Consider the following 20,463-nt stretch of genomic DNA (forward strand, 5'->3'; position numbering starts at 1 on the left):
ATCCTCATTCTAAGAAAATTTTTTCCCATCAAGCCAAATTTTTAAGTTTGGGAACAAGAAGAAGTCACACGGGGCCAAGTCCAGAGAATATGGTGGATGTGGAACCAATTCAAACCTCAATTCATGCAATTCTGCCATTGTGACTGTGCATTGTCTTGATGAAAGAACACTTTTTTGTGCACCAATCTTGGCCATTTTTTCTTCAGTTCTTCTTTTAAATAGTCCAACAATGATGCATAATAGACTCCTGTTATTGTCTTACCCTTTTCCAAATAGTCTATTATGATAATTCCTTGGGAATCCCAAAAAACAGTGGCCATCACCTTCCCAGCTGACAAAACAGTCTTTGCTTTTTTTTGGTGCTCTTTCACTGGGCATTGTCCACTGTTTTGACTGCTGCTTGGACTCAGGTCTGTAGTGGTGGATCCAAGTTTCGCCTACAGTCATGAATTGATGCAAACAATCCTGCAAATTGTGATTAAACACTGCATTGAATGTCTTTTCATAAGCGTTTTTGATTGACAGTCAACAATCGCAGCACCCATTGCGCACACAGCTTTTTCATGTGCAATTTTTCATGCAGGGTACCTGCATGAAAGTTGTTCAGTTGAGATGCCTACAATCTCATGCACTTTCACCTGGCAGTCTTCCATAACCATACCATGGATTTTGACAATAATTTCCTTCGTAGTGACCTCAGCCGGGCATCCGGAACGTACTTCATCTTTGATGGACTTACGACCATTTAAACTCATTTATCCAAAAATAAATAGTATTTAATGCTGGTGCAGAGTCCCCATGAACTGCATGCAACTCGGCCTTGATCTGCGCGACCATCCACTTCTTCAAATAAAAGTGTTTTATCACTGAACAAAACTCGTTTTTCTCTATTTTTATGAAAAATGCGAACACAGTTATTTTGAATATTTGCCAAACAAGAACTACGTGTCGCACTTGGGCTAAACTTTTTCCAGGGATCATGAAAAAGATGATACGCGCTGACACTGGTATGAATGAATGAATTGTGTTGCTGTCTATTGGAAATTTACCAAACTTTTCAAACAACCCTTGTAAAAAAAAAAAAAAGGTGTGTGTGTGTTGGTGCACTGTACCAGAAAACAAGGCTATTTTGTAACAGTTCATATGCATTGTACCCAGAAGCTTTCTAAATGAGATGATGCCAAACAAAGCAACAATTTACTGCCTTACCAGAAGGTTTGAAGAGACAGGTTCTGTGTGTGATCAAAAACATAGCTACAATCACACAGTCCTTATATAAATCATTTGTGAAAATTGTTACAAGCAGAAAAGAAGATGCCTTTTGGCAGAGTGCACTTGCTTCATCCGAGTGCATTGCATCCATATAGTGCACAAATTGCTGCTGCCAGACTGTTACTGTAATTTGTTTAATGCCTTTGTAATGATAATACTGTTTTATAAAACTTTTTTTACTAATGAAGCATGGTTTCACCTGTGCAGGTAAGCTAATAGCCAGAATAACTGATTTTTTTTTTTTTTGAAGAATCTGAATGCTTATCCTGAAAGAGTACTGCATTTAGTACAATGGTGGAGGATTATTCGTCTAATTTTCTTTTGAAGGCAGTATGACAGTAAAACATTACTAACAGATTTTAATATGGTTTATTGCTTTGAAATGAACAAGAGGAACATGTTGTTAAACATGTGAATGACTATGGCACTATTATGAGAATTTTTTGGTGAATTTTTTCTGGAGAACAGCTGATTTAGCAAGGCTAGTGGATTCAGTCACCTGAATTCACAAGGCTACTGTCTACTGACCTATCTTCACCAAATTTCTTTCTATGGAGTCAACTTAGAGGTGTGCATAAAATAATCTTCTCCACACTAAAAAAAAGATATGAAATTTAAAAACTTGAAAAAAATGTAACACACACACACACACACACACACACACACACACACACACACACACACACACACACACACACACACACACACACACACACACACACACACACACATATATATCTGATATATATATCAGACGCATGCAGCTACTTAATAGAACTTCAACACGGACTGTAGCTACAGTTCAAAGCTAACTGATTTTGTAATAGTCGTTTTATAGTGATACGATGTTTCTTATAGTGTTTACTTGCTTTCTATGTTCCCACGCCTGAAGAAGTCGGACAATCCGATGAAACATATTGCGTTTTGAATAAATTTAATTGTTATTCTAGTCTCGGTTATAGTCAGTATATATAAACATGAATATATATATATGAGGATTGAGGGTGGTCTGGAAAGTTTTGATAAATACCTAGGGAAAAAAAAAAGATATTAAAGCAACTGATATTACCACAAGAAAGAACATATGAGGATATAAGAACATAAGTTACCTTCATAACTCTGCTACTAGTATGTTCTTTCTTGTGGTTATATCAGTTGCTTTAATATCATTTTTGTTCAAGGTGTTTATCAAAACTTTCCAGCCTTCCCTCGCGTGCGTGCGTGTGTGTTATATTTAACATTATCAGGAAATCTTGCTCTACACAGCAAACATGGAATATTTTTCATACCATGTCAAGCACTCGATTAGCAGAGAAGTGGACCCCTACAATGGACAATGAAATTCATATCCTGTTAGAAGCATTCACAAACATCAATGTTTAAAGCATGATCTGAACTCAAAGCCTGTTGGAGAGAGTATGCTAACTAAGTTGTGAACCAGATCAGCAGTTTGTAATAGGTCACTGAATTTACTATTCTCTGCATAATTATAAACAGCATGGGGGTAAGTAGTTGCTTCTCCCATGGATATATATATATATATATATAAAATATATAAGAAATTAAAATACATTCAAGTAAACAACCAACAGCAGCATCAGCCAAATAGCAAGTCAAAGAAGAAGAATAAGCAAAAGTTGAGCCTAAATGAACTTTTAAGTTGCAATTAGTTGCATTAAATGCTGTGTAGGAGGAATGTTTGAGAGATTTTGGATGTGTGGAGTGAGTTTCAGAGAAGAATGCAGTGTTTACAAGAGGGACTTAATTTACAAGAAAATACAGCCTACACTTTGGTATTAAGAGTTCGGAGAAATTATTTATTTATTTATTATGAGACCTATGATGGAGAGTCAGTGAAACTAGATTACGATGAAAGGAATTTTGAGAATCTAAAAATAAGAGCAGCTAAGTTATGCAACTGTGTTAATGATACCAATGTGCATAATCACGGAAGCCATTATGATGACTGCATGCTCATCCAGTTCAGACTTAAGCATATGCAAGGATAACAGCATATAAGGCAGTGAGGCATTAAATATAAAGATCTGCATGTTGTCCAACTCAGTCATGGAAACTACAAAGGCAAATAAGCCTAGGGTGGGAAAAAAAAAAAAAAAGCCAGATATACTAACTGGAATCAAGTGTAAAAGGTACCGTATTAGTGTGTATGTGTGGGGTGCTGGTTGGATATTGGATGACTTGATTGCAATTAGGATAGAAAGCTATGAAATACAATATTAGTAACAATTTTCCATTTAGTGGTGAGTTTGAAGCTATGTGGTTCCAAATGGAATCTAACAAGATCAAATACATCTGAAGTTGGTAGACACCTAGTGGATCAGTTTCTGATGAAAATGAAATGTACTGCCAAATGAACCTGTGGATGCTGAACCACCACAGGATAACTTTAATTATCCAATGATTGGATATAGTTCTCATGAGAAGAAGAAGAAGGATGAATATTTTGAGCTATGGTGAGATAACTTACTTAAGCAGCAAGTGTCAGAAGAAACTTAGGATCAAAGAGTGTTAGATATGATTAATAGTATCAGAAGGCATTTCAACTAAAGAGATCACTTTTTTGTCTATGGATGGTGACAGGGATCATGATGTACTGACCTGGGAAGTGGCTAAGTATGTGGATGATCCATTCAGAAAATTAAATGTTGAATTACAAAGAAGGAAATTATGACCAGTTGAGGAGAATACCAGGTTCAGTCCCATGTTTTTATTGTTGAATGGAAAGGATACTGGCAGTGCATGCTAAGAATTAAAAAATACATATATGAGAAAGCATTCCTAGAGTTTGAAGAATAGAGAGAAGTAATGAAATGAATGTACAGTCTTATTAAGGCAAAATATTCTTAAGAAAAATATGATGTGGACAAAATAGTGTGTTATGAAAATTATAAGGCATAGACCAGAAGACTTACAAGTATTGTACAGAAATCTGAATGTGAAAAGAAGCTGGCTCTGTAAGCTAAAAGACAGCCCTGTTATGCTGTAAATAAAAGAAGGAATGGATGTGAAAGAATAACTACTGAATATGGATGATATAGAGGTGACAGTTGCAGAATGTTCAAGAAACGTGTGCCCCTTTTTGCTAAGAAATTCATGTTATCTCTACAATGGATGAAGAAATTCAGATGTATGAGGAGGTACTAGAGCTGTTGCATAAACTAAATAAGAATTCGGCAATACAGGCTGATGGGATATCAGTAGAGATGCTAAAGGATTGTTCAGCTAAATTGGCTGTGCCTTTGACTTGCTGTATAATTTAAGTTAAATAGAAGATTCTAAAGGAGGGGGGAAAGAATGCACCAGGGTGGTGCAGAGGATGATTTATGTAACAAATGACTTATCAGCATCTTTGAACTGTGGTGAAGATTTTGGAAAAGTTTGTAAGAGCTTGCATACAGAAATGCATTGACAGAGAATCTATTCTTTGCAATGATCAGCATAGGTTCATTAAAGGAAGGTCATGCTTGAGTTAACTTGCTCATGTTTTATAATAATGCCAAGAAAGTGGGGAGAAATGGATACACTAAAGAAGGTTGTTGCATAAGTTGGATAATATGGGATTAGATAATAAACTATTAGCTTATTGGATAATAAACTATTGATTAAGAGGTTGATTGACTAATAGACATCAAAAAATGGTGTGATGGGGAGGGATCTGAAAAATTTAAGGTGACTAGTGGTGTACTCAAGATGCGAGTTTTTGGTCCATTATATTATCAAGCTTTACATTAATGACAGTGATAAGGATATACCAATGATATATTAAACTGGCAGGATTATGCTAAAGGAAACTGATCAGGATAAAAATCTTGAAGTTCTCAGTGGATAGGAAGTTTGAGTTCACGGCATATAACAAACGTTGCTGAGCAGCGGAATACTTCAGTACAACCTGTAAGTACTTATAGTGTATTAAATCAGCTATCCTTCCAATTTTAAATCAGCCATGTGTAAGCGCTCACGATGCCTACCATATGCAGCAAAGATGGCAGCATCAAAAGCCAACAGCGAACGAGCACCACGTGACTCACCAGTACAGTGCTGTCATTCGCCGCAGACAAACCTATTACGTGCCGCAGCTGCAAAACTGGTGTCACAGACAGAAAAAAGGGCATATTCTGTGAGTTCTGTTGCCACTGACTGCACGCTTACTGTGCAAAAATAGATGAAGCTGCGCAAAAGCTACTTATCAAACTTAACCAGCCATTCTTCTATTCGCTGTGCCTCCCTTCGGTAAAACAACTTCTCAACATAGGTAAACGTGCCGAAAACCTCCAACAGCACATCAATGCTTTAAATGAACTTTTACCTCCAAAATACATGCAGTCAAAGCTAAGCTAGAACAAGTTAAAAACCAGCGCAATGAAAGCTCTATGCGCAAAAGAACTTCGCGTATAATCGCATCAACGGTAAACGACTTGATGGAGGCCAAACACAAAAAACTCAATGCCATCATTTTGAACTTACTGACAGAAAACGGAAAATCATTACAAGAGGACATCAACAAACTAGCTGAAGAATGCAACATCGATCCTAAGAATATCGTCAGGCACCATCGTTTCGAGCCTATAAATAAAAGGAAGAACGGAACGAACTTTCCGTACCTAGTAAAAGTGACTTGCGACACACCGACAAGCACCCCAAAAATAATAACAGCAAAAACAAGTTCAAAGACGCCTGTCCCCAATTGCACATATGTGCACAACCAGACTTATCATTTGCACAAAGTGAACAAAGACGGCAGCTTCGAAGACAACTCAAAGAAAAATGTCAAAATGGTGACAACAGTTGGATCATCAACTACAGACAAGATAAACTGGTGAAAAAACCAAGTGATGCCACTAGCAGCCACCATGGAGACCAGCATGCAGGCACCGCATAGGAAATGTGCAAGATCCATGTGGTCCAACATATGACTCACAAAATCCTACACATCCACTTCACCAACATCTGTGGCCTAAACTCCAACCTGAATAGTGTCCACTACCACCTATAGTCTACCAAACCCCACCTACTCTTCCTGGCAGCAACTCAAATCTCACCTCCCCCTAGCATCACTTATCTCAACCTTCCAAACTACTCACTCTTTAACAACTTTCGCCCTAAGGGTGGTGTCTATGCATACATCTGCACTGACATACCTTGCCAGAGAGCACCCAACCTAAAATCACCCAACTTTGACCTTCTTTTGGTCAAAGTTGGGTGATTGAAAATATCCCTTCCCTACTCAGTCCAATTCATCTGCTGTCTTTATCGCTCTCCCAACACAACCAACCACCCTGAGCTCTTTAATTTCCTCTCCCTAAAAATCGACTTTCTCCAATCCCACTTTCCCAACAGCAAAATCATCCTCCTAGGAGATTTTAATGTCTGCAACACTAGCTGGCTTTCCTCCTCCAGTTGTACAGATCTTGCAGGCAGAGATGCTGAAATATTTGCCACCACTAATGACCTTACACAACTTGTCCAGATGCCAACCAGAATACCAGATAACCCAAACTACTCCCCAAACACCCTAGATCTCTTCCTCACCAATGACCCCCTCCAAATAGACAGTGAAAGTAGTGAGCCCCCCTGGGAAATTCTGACCACAACCTAGTGCTCACCTCCTCCCCCATGCAACAACGTTTATACAGACACTCCCATACAAGAGTAGTTTGGCACTATAACAGTGCCAAGTGGGACAGCCCCGCAACTTCTATGCCGCATTCCCATGGTTGGACTATTGCTTCCGGCCTTCCAACCCAAACATACACACCAAGCTTATTACCAAAGTAATCCTCACTGGCATGAATACATACATTCCACACAGTACTCTGAACTGCCATTCCTTAACGAAAAGATGCACCAAGGCTGTAGAGATGAAACATGAGACATACCACAACTGGCTGAAATCAAGAACCTCATCCTCCTTCAAAGCTTACACCGAAGCCTATAATAGATGCAAAAAAAAAAAAAAAAAAAAAAAAAAAAAAAAAAAAAAAAAAAAAAATCAACGTTTCCAAAACAGAGTTCGAAAGAGCAAAAAGCAGGAAACTAGCAGCCTTTCCAAATGGCAGCCGAGCCTTTTGGTCTCTCGCCAAAGCAATTGGCCGTAACTTCTGTCCAACACTATTCCCATCCCTATCATACCCAGATGGCTCTACTGCATCATCATCCACAGAAAAAGCCAATCTTCTGGCTTCATACTTTGCTTCAAATGCATGCATAACTGATGATGGTAAATGTCCCCCAACTATTCCAGACACCCAATATACAATGCCCCCCTATTTCCTTTTGCCAGGATGAGATCAAAAAATTACTGTCCAAATTAGACACACAAAAAAGTCTCCTGGCCCTGATGACATTCCCCCAATTGTTCTGAAAGTTTGTGCTCCAGAACTGACCCCTATCCTATGTCACCTATATATATATATATATTCTTACTCCACTGGAATCTATCCCACAAACTGGAAATTTGCCTATATTCAGCCCATTCCCAAGAAGGGTGACAAGTCACTGCCATCCAATTACTGCCCTATCTCGCTTACTCAGTCCTGTTAAAAGTAATGGAAAAAATCATCAATTCCCAACTCCTACACTATCTTGAAGACACATCACCAAATAAATGACTGCCAGTATGGATTCCGCCACTGCCGATCAACTCACATATGTCACCCATCTCTGGACAAATGATATCTAGATGTCTCCAAAGCCTTCGACCGGGTCTGGCACAAAGGTCTACTAGGCAAACTACAATCATTCAGTCTGACTCAGGACTTCTGTAGTTGGATTGCCAGCTTTCTGTCTGGATTCACACTGTGTGTGATGGTGGACGGCTCCCTATCCTCTCACCATTCAATGAATGCTGGGGTTCCACAAGGTTCTTTCCTCTCACCAACCCTCTTCCTGCTACATATATCAATGACCTACTGCAATTGACCTCCAACCCAATACACAGTTTTGCAGAAGACAGCATACTACACTCCTCACTTGCATTTGATAAGCCTTACCCTACACAACTCACCTAAACTTACAGAACATCAATCGCCACCCTCAACTTTGATCTCCAAGCCATCCTACAATGGGGTTCAGATAACCTCATAAATTTCAACGCCAATAAAACCCAGTTCTGTACTATTTCCCATAAAAAAGAAACCATTTTTTCCCCAGTATCCTTTTTGACATGAAATGCTCATCATGCTTCTTGGAATCACCCTCACATTGAACCTCTCTTGGCATAAACATATCACAACCATTGCATCCTAGGCCTCAAAAAAACTGGGATTTCTCTTTTGCTCAAGACGTTACTTCACCCCCCGAACAGCTATTAACATTATACAAATCTGCCCAGCTATTGAATACTGCTCCCACATATGGGGTGGGGCCCCTAAAAACTCTCTCAAATTGTTTGACTCAATACAGAGGAGAGCAATTAGACTTATCAATGATCCATCCCTTACCAACTTTCTCCCCCTACTTTCACACAGACATATGGTTTCTGCAGTATGTATATTCTACAAATATTTCCATTGGAAATGCTCATGTGAAATAACATCAATAATTCGTTCGCCCAGTACTAAGCTCATTGGAATACGTGCAGCAGCTGCACAACATCCCTTCACAGTACACCTAGAAACCAACAGAACAAGTTTCTTTTCCTCTTCCTTCATCCCTGCACAGGGGCACGCTGGCCATATGTGCAATGTGTGTGATGTACACAGGCGCCAGGATAGTAAAGGCGCCAAAGAGGAGGAAATACTTTAAAAAACGTTTTTTTTATATGATTTTTGTATTGAGGGAGGGGATAGGGGCACCAACTAAAGTTTTGCACACAGGCACTGGACACTACTGGTGTGCTCTTGTCCCTGCAACTGCTGCACTGTGGAACAGTCTCCCACCTGCTGTTTCCCAAGGAATACAATTTAAAGTGGTGAAACACACACACACACACACACACACAACAAAGACTTAATCAGAGGATAATTGCAATACTAAAATGAACATTGACATCTAAGGAAGTCATTTTGCCACTTTACAAGGCCTCTGTGCAGAGATCTGGTCTTCAAGTTTCTGAAGTAGTGTAGATACAATGGAGAAGGTGCAAAGGAGAATGCTTAAAGATGTGTAGGACTGTGCAATGCATATTATGACGACAGATTGAGAGTGTGACTGCAGTTACTAACAAACAGGAGAAAGGGGACCAATATGATAAGACCTACAAACTTCAGAAAGGATCATATGGGATATCTGTAGATGGAATTTTTTATTTAGCCTTTGGAAGTGGTGAATAAAGGTGGTGTGAATGAATTCAAGGAAGGATATGATGTTGTTTGGGATATGTGACTTTCTTCGTTGAGCTCCTGATTCTCTGAAGGTTCTCTAGTAGTAACAATTATAAAATTTTTTCATCCTCTTCACTAGAATTTTTTGTGCAAGCAGTGTAATTAAATTTTTTTTAGTACTTCATGATAAGGTATATTATTATTATTTATATCTGACCCACAAACGAATGTCACATGACCTATAGCACATCAGTGCTGAGTCTGGATGAGAGGATAAGAGGAAAGAATAAATTTTTTGACATGCTTTAACACTGAGGGCTGTAGTCTTGAAAGTTGAAGACAGAGTGAAGGATGCAGTTCCAAAGGACAGAGAAAATGAAAGAGAAGTTATTTGATAAGTATGAAGGTGAATGGTAAATGGATGTTGACCAGAAGCTGCTCTTGTTCTTACAGCTTCTGATAAGATTAGAGGAACGATCGTGGACAATTCAGCAGAGCACCAACCATGAAAGTGCCCATAAGAAAGGTATGTCAGAAAATAACATCTGTAAGAGAGGGAATAGAGTGATTCTGGGAGGAGGGGAAGTAAGAAATTAGAATTTATGGAGACAAAAACACACGTTAGGACAATTACTTATAATTAAGAAAATACTACTTGACATTTTACCTCTATATCGAGGTCATCATCATCAGGAAAACATACATACATAGAACAAGACAATTTATGTGATACTACACAAAAGTAAGCTAAATCTAACTGCTTTTCTAATTGTTTATACTAGCCTGACTTCAGGTGAAATAAATGATTAAATTTCATTAAATAACAAAAGGTGAATGTAAATGTGTAAGCAATGACTGAATATTAAAAATTTCTAAATGTACCTCCATATATTACTATTAATATCAGATGCTGGTACTCTATACCCTCTGGACCGTCCTCATCAAAAGTACTGGGTATCTTGAGAAAGTATTTTTCAGTGTTATGTTGAGCCCATACACGAGAGGCTGGTTGATCAACCTATAGTACATTACTACCGTATATAGGTAATGGGTTGGGAAAGGAGAAACTTGTTTACATTTGATTTCAAACCTTGTATATTGTATTCCTTGGGAAACACATCAAGGGAAAGACTGTTCCACGATATGGCAGTAGCAGTGATGGAAGAGGAGGAAAAGAAATTTTTTCTGTGGGTTTCAAGATGTACTGTGAAGGGATGTTGGGTGACAACTGCATGTGTTTCGACAGGCTTAGTACTGTGTGGGGAATTATTGATGCTATTTCAAATGAACATTTGCCATGGAAATATTTGTAGAATAAATAAATTGCAGAAACAAAACATCTATGTGAAAGTGGGAGGAGTGAGTTGGTAAGAGATGGGTCATTAGTCAATCTAATTGCTCTCCTGTGTATTGAGTCAAGCATTTTGGTGGAGCTCTTAGGAGCCCTGCTCTAAATGTGAGAGCAGTATTTGACAGCTGGGCAGATTTGTGATTTGTATAAGGTTACAAAGAGATGAAGTAATGTCTTGAGCTAGTTTTTTAGAAGCTGAGGGTACAATGGTTGTGTTGTGTTTATGCCAGGAGAGACCTGATGTCAAGGTAATTTCAAGAAGGGAGATCTCATCTTGTTTGGAAATTTGAGTGTTATCAAAAATAATACTGGGAGAAAATGGTTCTTTTTAAATAAGAGAACTGAGTTTTACTAGAATTGAAATTGATGAGGTTATCTGAGCCCCATTGGAGGATGGCTTGGAGATCAGAAATGAGGGCCATGGCAGTTGATGTTTTGTAGGTTGAGGTGAGTTGTGTAAAGTAAGATTTATCAAATGAAAGGGAAGAGTGCAATGTGCTGTCATCTGCAAAACTGTGTATTGGGCTGATATATAGAAGGAAGAGGGTCGGTGAGATGACAGAACCTTGTGGAACCTTGGTTACCCAGTTCAAAAGCTTTGGAAATATCAAGTGCAACCACTTGAGATTCACTAAACTTCTCCATGGCATTTGTCCAGAGATGGATGATATATGTGAGTGGATCTGCTGTTGATCGCCAATGATGGAATCCATACCGGTCATTGTTTATTAGCTGGGTGCTTTCAAGGTAGTGTAGGAGTTTGGAATTGATGGTTTTCTCCATTACTTTAGATAGGACTGAGGTAGGGTGATAGTTAGATGGCAGTGATTTGTCAGCATTCTTGGGGGACATGTACAATATCGACCAATTTCCAGGCTGTAGGATAGATACCAGTGGAATAAGAGAGGATATACAGGTGGCATAGGATAGGATTTCCAGTGTACACACACTGAATCACTTTAAAGCATGGTTGGATAAGCATTGTGTGCAATAGTACGTACCTCACATGATAAGTCTCTGACTCCATGGAGACCAAATGTTAACAATAATAATAAACTAAATTAGATTTAATGGAATGAATACAGCAAATATAAATAATTAAACACAAGTTTAATCTATCCTATATTTCTTCTCAGTCGCTGAGACATCGTCAGAAAAACAATATCAAAATTGTAAAAACACATACAAAAAAGCACAAAACAATAAGTGGAAAAAATTAGACTGAAAACTTCAAGTCCTATGAGGGTACCCTCTATAGGTGCTGTTAGGCAGGAGGCCTAAGAATTAAAATTTCCCAAATCTTGGAAAGTTTAAAAGCAATATTTATCAAGATTTGTTTGTTTTGTTTAGATATGCTGCCAACTCTAAAAAAAGTCTTTCAAGTATGTATTTGTTGTGGCATAGCACAGTTGTTAGTAATTTTTTCCCCGTGATTCCACGCAAGGCATGGCCAGTTAGATCTGACTAACCATACTTATTGGCAGCATATGTATTTTTTATGTTCTTCTAGGTGGATGTTAGCAGATTTCCCATAATATGATAAATTGCAAGAACAAGGAATTTTGTAAACACCTGGAACAGAGAGAGAGAGAAGGTAGAGAATCCTTGGAAGAGTGGATGAGGGCAGCCAGCTTCAGAAGAGGTTTGAATGCAGTGCAGAGATTGTACTTTTCTAAAGTCTGAGTACAGGTAACCCTCGTATAATGCGGATGTTAGGTTCCACAGAAATGCCACGTTATATAAATCGCGTTATGCGAGACTGAGATCACATAGAAAAAGTAGGGCTATGTTCCAAATTTTTTTTTTTTTTTAATTATATAAACAACAATGACATATCCAACATAAAAAATATTTTTATTTAATTCAGGTAATTCATGTAAATTAAGAAAACAAACTATGAAACAAATACATAGCATAAACTCATAAAAATTACAAATTGTATGCAAACTTCATTGCACATAATGCATAAATGTTTTAGGCAAAATAAAATACACTGCATATTTTTAATCGTAATCAAAGTCTTCAAAACTAACATTTCGTAGATGTTCTTTATTTACGAGTGGCTGGACATCATCATCATCACTTGAAATCTCTTGGATTTCAAGTTGTTTCTTGGATTTGTATAATTCTCATTGCATACTTCGGCTGGTTTAGTTATCAAGAAGTCAGTAATAAGACCTTGCATACTATATACTACTATGCTGCCATTTTTTATTAAGTTCATAATATGGAGCTAAACAAATATCCATTGTCTCGTGAATATTCCTGAGCTGTCCATTGAGGGATCATTATCCATAAAATCACTTTCTAACTTTCTTGCCAAGTCCAATCCTTCTGCTAATTTTTTAAAATTGAATTATTTAACGGATTCATCACAATCAGAATCTTTGGTAGAACTTTCCCTGCCATCTGGTTCGACATCATCTATTAATTGTACCAGTTCCTCCTAATTTAATTCTATTTCCCCATCAATTAATTCACTAATTTCGTTTTCAATCATATGGTAAAAGCCCTTTAAGTGGCCATTACTATAAAAATAAATTTTTTACATAAAAAAGCATTACATATTGTATGTAACTCAACAGAAAATAAAGTGCTCAGCTTCAGATTAACATACTTATGATTATTAAAGCGCTTTCCTGGCAGAAAATGATGACAATTTTCAATAATAAATACTTTATATGGTAAACAATTGACATACATGCATGCTAAAGGGTATTTCCTCTAATATAAATTCGCTACTTATAACTACATGCACGATACTGGCAGACGCAAATTTAATGAAGGTAAAATTTGATTTTTAAGTCACACGTTGAAAAATATATGAAAAGATAAAGGGTATCTACAATTTGTAGAACGCGTTATATCGAAACAGCATTGTATAAGTACCGTGTTGAACAAGTTTTAGAATATGTATTGTTAATGAGGGTTACCTGTGCTTTTTTTAATGTGCACCAGATATAAGAAAACAATGATAGCATTACTATAGTCTGCATATTGAGAAGGATGAATTTCTAGGTGTATGCACCCTCTTTTTAACCAGTTTGCATGTGCAAAAGCACACTGCTTAGAGGAAACACTGACTGTCGCTCCCCTATCTGATATTTCAGAGCAAATTTCATTATTATGGACAACCAGCAGATCTTATTCTGATATTACATGCAGATCCTCCTGGAAGTGTTCAGTTTTATATAGTGTTGTTGTAAATGATAGTCCTCCAACTGATGTGGCATGAAGGAGATGCTCTGTTTCTTGTTTTGTTACAAGAAGTTCACCTAAATAAAGATCAGTAATATGAGGAAAAATTAAAAGAACTAGAATCATCACTGTCAAGTGCTCTTCCAAGCTCCACTTGGAAGAGCACTTGACCACCAAACAAGCAACCTAAATGGAAGAGAAAAACATCTGTATTTCATGCAGAAATACTGTATTTTTAAGAAAAGTTGATGTTCAAAATTAAAATTTAAAACTTCTTAATTTAAAAATTAAACAAAATATTTAAAAGTACTGATATAAAAATAACTGACTGGTGACTTAGGTACTTCATTATCCCTTGCAATACATATATATCACATTTATCTAATTAAGAATATCCGACCAGAACAATGTATTTTAATCATATTGCTATTTTTTGCATAACATTTTAAGCAACTTACTATTTTCTGAATCTCTCCTGAGTAAATCAAATTCCTGGCCAAATATATGTTCTTCTGTCATCTGACTAAAAGAAATAGCATCACCAAATGGATTTTCGTGGGCAACATCTGCTGAAACAGGTCTTTGTAGAGTATTTGCAACTGCTGTTGGAATTAATTTCTTATAATCAGTATGTTTTTTCTGTGATATGTCATATGAAGCCAAAAACTGTGAGGTTTCTTCAATAAATGTCCTAAGAAAATAAAGGATATTTCATTCAATCCTTAATTTTAATTCAATAAATAAAAAAATCACACACACACACACTGCTTGGAAAGAAGTCAATATACACCATAGTGTGAGGAACAAACAGCCATGGCACCCACTTTAATAAGAGGTAGGACTTCTTTTCACTGCAATGACTGTAGCAATCATAATCATATGGAGCATATTTTTCACAAGTATATGATAGCAATCAATGGGAATTTTAGACCATTCATCCTCTAGGCATGTAATGAGGTCCAGGACTGTTGCAGGGCAGTATCCCTTGACTTCACCAGTTCATCTCACAGATGTTCAATAGGGTTGATATCAGGGCTCTGTTGAAACTGGTCAACTGTGGTGACATTAATATCCACAAACCATGCAGTTACCACACAGCAGCCTTATGACAGTGCATTATCTTGCTGAAAGAGACAATAGTCAGTTCTGTAGAAACACCACAAAGTAGGAAGCTTTGCATTGTCCAAAATGTTCAGATACCTATTGGAGTTCAATGTCTGCTCCACCACAAACAAAGGTCCAAGGCCAAACCAGAAAAAACAGACCCATATCATCACACGGCCACCTCCGAATTTCATAGTTAAGGTTTTGCACTGTGGTAAGATACATTCACCGGGCATCTTCCACACCTGTTCACCTTTATCAGCTATAACAAGGAGTTAGAGATGAAAAAGATATCTTTGAAGTATGCAGTAATTACTTTGAAAATTTGCTAAATGAAACAAGTAGTAATGACAGGACAGTGATAAAAAACACTGACAGGCATGCAGTCAGGAATACATATCCATACTTGAAGTAGAAAAAGCTATCAAAGGCTTGAAATGTTGAAAGGCAGCAGGAGTAGATGATATTCAACCAGGAATGCTGAAGTATGGTGGTATAAAAGTCTTACAGTGGCTGCACTGCATTGTTCAGAAGGCCTGGACAGAGAGACAAATTCCTGATGATTGGAATAGAGCTGAAATAGTACCCATATATAAAAAGGGAAATAAAACTGAATGTGAGAATTACAGAGGTATATCCCTACTGAGTATTCCTGGTAAGATATACGCAAGTATACTTGAGAAACGGTTGAGAAGAATTATGGAAGAAAAGCTTGGTGAAGAACAAGCTGGATTCAGGTCAAATAGAGGCTGTCATGATAAGATCTTCACTTTACGACAAATAGTCGAGAAATCTTGGGAATACAACAAAGATCTGTATTTAAGTTTTGTCGAGTTGGGAAAAGCATATGACAAGGTGCCAAGAGAGAGAGAAGCTATTCAATAGGCTGCAGTTATATGGTGTCAATGGGGCATTATATCAAGCAATACTTAGTCTTTATTTGAGTTGTCAGCAGTCAGAATTGAAGGAAGTACAGGAAAATGGTTTAATGTTAATTCTGGTGTGAGACAAGGACGTACATTATCCCCTGTTATTCGTTATCTATATGGATCACATTATGAAAGAAAGTGGTATTAAACATGATATCAGAATTGGAGATGTTATGGAAATGTCAGCTCTTTGCTTTATGCAGACGATGTTATACTTCTAAATAAATCCGCTACAAGTCTACAAGATTCTCTCACTAAATTGAATAACTGTTGTAATAGATATGGTATGAAGTTCAGCAATAAAAAGACAAAGACAATGAAAACAGGCAGAATCATCGAAAATGTCAACTGTGTTGTAAATGGAGAACCTGGGGAACAAGTAAAACATTTCAGATACTTAGGCACGATTTTTAGTGCCCAAGTAGCTGAAACAAGAATATTAGGAAAGAAATTGACATGGTTAGCATCCAGGAATGCGTTAGCAGAGCTAATTTCAGGTGGTATGGTAACTTAAACAGAATGGACAAGGAAAGAATAGACAAACAAATATTCTCTGCGAAGTTGGCAGGAAAACGACCCAGAGGAAGAATAATATATAGGTGGATTGATATAGTAAGAAGTGCCTTAGACGATAGAAATATAAGATCTGGTAATGTTGGAGTCTTGACAAGTAACAGACTGATTTGGAAGAAAATTGTAGATAGGAAGTTAGTAATGATGTAAATTTTTCATGTAGTGCTATCATATCCTGTACACCCCTTGAGGGTACAAGGCAGGAATTTGATGATGATGATGATGATAACAGGAATAAACATTCTTTCAGAAACAATGATGTCCTATTTTTAGTATTACAATTCTTATTTTTGCTTTTAAGATACTGGATTTTCTTCAGTCCTGTTTATAGTTGTTCTTAGTGAGAAAGTGGGTTGAATATATCCTTTCCATATGTTTGGAAATTTTAGATCATCATTATTGTTTCAGATTGGGGTGGTTGATAATAATCTCACAAGCTTCCTTAAATTTTCGTTCATACAATGTTTTCTACGAATGATAAATGCACGTAAACACAAGAAAGATATTTAATTAACCAAATATTTCAGTCTGGAAATAGCAGACCATCTTCAGTGGTATTACAAGAATAGTTTTAAAAAATACAAGCTAGAATACTAACAATAGATCGTTAAAAATAGAACATGCCGTGTGATGTTATATCACTAAGTATTAAGTATAAAACGGAACATTTTGAAGTAAAGACATGATTGAAAAAAAAAAAAAAATTAATGAGTAATCTTGATTAGACTTTCCCAGATTTTTGATATAGAATTACAGTTATTACGATTCAGGTTCAGACGATGGAGTAAGGCCTCCACGCTTTCCTTGAACAAATGTTCGAACCTATAACGGGATCTATGTAAGAGGCGAGTCCTGGACCAAAAGATGCTGTGGTCAGTTTCAGTCACTTGTTGAGCCAATCCAGACTTTTCAGGCTTGTTGTGAAGAATGGAGGATTGATGTTCTTGGATTCTTTTTTCAAGAGAACGTCCAGTCTGTCCAAAATAGGAAAGATCACAGTTGCAAGGAATTTGATAAACTCCAAGAAGAGATAAAGTTGAGCGTTTGTCTTTAGGAGAAGGAAAATGAGAAGACAATTTGTTAATAGGTGAGTACGTAGTTGTTAAATCATATTTCTGTAAAATTCTTGCGATAGGTTCTGAAATACCGGAGATATAAGGAATAGGCACTCAACGTATTGAGAAGATGTTGAGTACTTTTTTTAGAAAAGCCATTGAGTTTCATGTGTTGTTGGATAGTAGAAAGTTCTTTCTGTAGATAATCAAAAGTAGAACAATTAGTTTTGGCTCTTCTGATGAGGCATTTTATAATTCCTGTTTTTTGACAAGGATGATGGGCTGATTCTTTAAGAATATAACGACCCGAGAACGTTGGTTTCCTGTATACTGTAGTTGTAAGAATATTTGAAGGTGATCGGATGATGAGAACATCTAAAAAAGATAACTGGTTGTTTTCTTCTATTTCCATAGTAAACTTTATACGCTGATGCCAGGAATTAATACTATTTAAAAAAGAAGGTAAAGAGTTTTTGCTGTGTGGCCAAATAGATGAGAAGAGGACTTTTTCTAAATGTTCCAAATACAAGTTGGCTAAAGCAGGAGAAAGAGGACTTCCCATGGCCGTTTCTTCTACTTGGCTGTAAAATTTATTTTCACATACGAAATATCCAGAATGTATTACGAAATCAAATAGTTTTATAATGTCTTGAGGAAAGATGTCAGCAACTAATTTTAAAGTTTCCTTGAGAGGTACATTGGTATATAAAAATTCTATATCCAAGCTAACCATAAGATCTGTAGGTTGTAATGAGATATTTTTTAATTTTTCTAAGAAATCTGAGGAGTTTTTAAAAAAGAATTAGAGTTGCCAACGTAAGATTTTTCTATTGTTCCAAATAAGATACCATATCTAGATTCCCTAGTTAACATTGAAAGGAATCTCAATCATCTAACTAGTGATGAAGCTAATGCTCTTCGCCTAGAAGTCGCTTCTTCTCTACTTAAGGCCAAACTTCCTCCTTCTAACATATCTCCTTCTGAAATGAAATCTTTACAGTCCTTGAGAAAAAATAATCACCTCATTATCACCAAAGCTGACAAGGGAAAAGCAACAGTAGTTATGGACTCAGCAAATTACAGAATAAAACTTTCTATTTTGCTTCGATATCATTCTACATATCAAGAAACTGATTATAATCCAACCAAAGGACAACTAAAGAAATTAAATTCTCTCTTAGATGAAGTCATCAGTTTAGATAAAGACATGATTGAAAGACTTAAATCTCATTTTTCCAGACCTCCTAGAATTTATGGCCCTCCAAAAATCCAAAAGATTGACTATCCTCTTCGTCCAATAGTAGATTGTATTGATTCTCCTACTTAACGTATAGCCAAATATCTAGCTAAATTATTTAAATCTTACATTGGCAACTCTAATTCTTTAGTTAATTCTAACTCCTCAGATTTCTTAGAAAAATTAAAAAATGTCTCATTACAACCTACAGATCTTATGGTTAGCTCTAATATAGAATCTTTATATACCAATCTACCTCTCAAGGAAACTTTAAAAATTACTTGCTGACATCTTTCCTCAAGACATTATAAAACTATTCGATTTCGTATGTCAAAATAAATTTTACAGCCAAGCTCTCTTTCTCCTGCTTTAGCCAACTTTTATTTGTAACATTTAGAAAAAGTCCTCTTCTCATCTATTTTCCCTCAACCATCCTTTTGGGTAAGATATATAGATGACATCTTTACTATTTGGCCTCACAGCAAAAACTCTTTACCTTCTTTTTTAAACAGTATTAAGTCCTTGCATCATTGTATAAAGTTTACTATGGAAATAGAAGAAAACAACCGGTTATCTTTTTTAGATGTTCTCCTCATCTGGTCACCTTCAAATATTCTTACAACTACAGTATACAGGAAACCAATGTTCTCAGGTCATTATATTCTTAAAGAATCAGCCCATCATCCTTGTCAAAAAACAGGAATTATAAAATGCCTCATCAGAAGAGCCAAAACTAATTGTTCTACTTTTGATTATCTACAGAAAGAATGTTCTACTATCCAACAACACATGAAACTCAATGGCTTTTCTAAAAAAAGTACTCAACATCTTCTCAATTCTTATAATCCTCCACAAAACAACAAAGTTTCAATACGTCGAGTGCCTATTCCTTATATCTCCGGTATTTCAGAACCCATTGCAAGAATTTTAAAGAAATATGATTTAACAACTACGTACTCACCTATTAACAAATTGTCTTCTCATTTTCCTTATCCTAAAGACAAACGCTAAACTTTATCTCTTCCTGGAGTTTATAAAATTCCTTGCAACTGTGATCTTTCCTATTTTGGACAGACTGGACGTTCTCTTGAAAAAAGAGAACATCAATCCTCCATTCTTCACAACAAACCTGAAAAGTCTGGATTGGCTCAACACGGGACTGAAACTGACCACAGCATCTTTTGGTCCAGGACTCGCCTCTTACATAGATCCCGTTATAGGTTCGAACATTTGTTCAAGGAAAGCGTGGAGGCCTTGCTCCATCGTCTGAACCTGAATCGTAATAACTGTATATCTATATCAAAAATCTGGGAAAGTCTAATCAAGATTACTCATTAATTTTTTTTTTTTTTTCAATCATGTCTTTACTTCAAAATGTTCCGTTTTATACTTAATACTTAGTGATATAACATCACACAGCATGTTCTATTTTTAACGATCTATTGTTAGTATTCTAGCTTGT

At 36.6% G+C, this 20,463-nt stretch overlaps 1 protein-coding gene across 4 annotated transcripts in view; it reads right to left on the reverse strand.

The window, feature by feature from the left end:
* LOC150095838 (uncharacterized) overlaps window positions 1–20,463 on the reverse strand; it is a 404,380-nt gene that overhangs the window by 84,947 nt on the left and 298,970 nt on the right. For 3 of the 4 annotated variants that reach the window (XM_090408977.1, XM_090408980.1, XM_090408978.1), the window contains one exon: window positions 14,562–14,794. In XM_090408977.1, coding sequence (XP_090265103.1) covers window positions 14,562–14,794 — 233 coding nt within the window. Of the gene's footprint in view, window positions 1–1,748; window positions 1,867–14,561; window positions 14,795–20,463 lie in introns of those variants that run through there. The other variant, XM_090408979.1, reaches the window with a different exon arrangement.

This window comes from Typopeltis vanoorti, chromosome 19 (assembly GCF_054136105.1).
Source record: "Typopeltis vanoorti isolate ZY-2024b chromosome 19, IOZ_Tvanoo_1.0, whole genome shotgun sequence".
Lineage (NCBI taxonomy): Eukaryota > Metazoa > Arthropoda > Arachnida > Uropygi > Thelyphonidae > Typopeltis > Typopeltis vanoorti.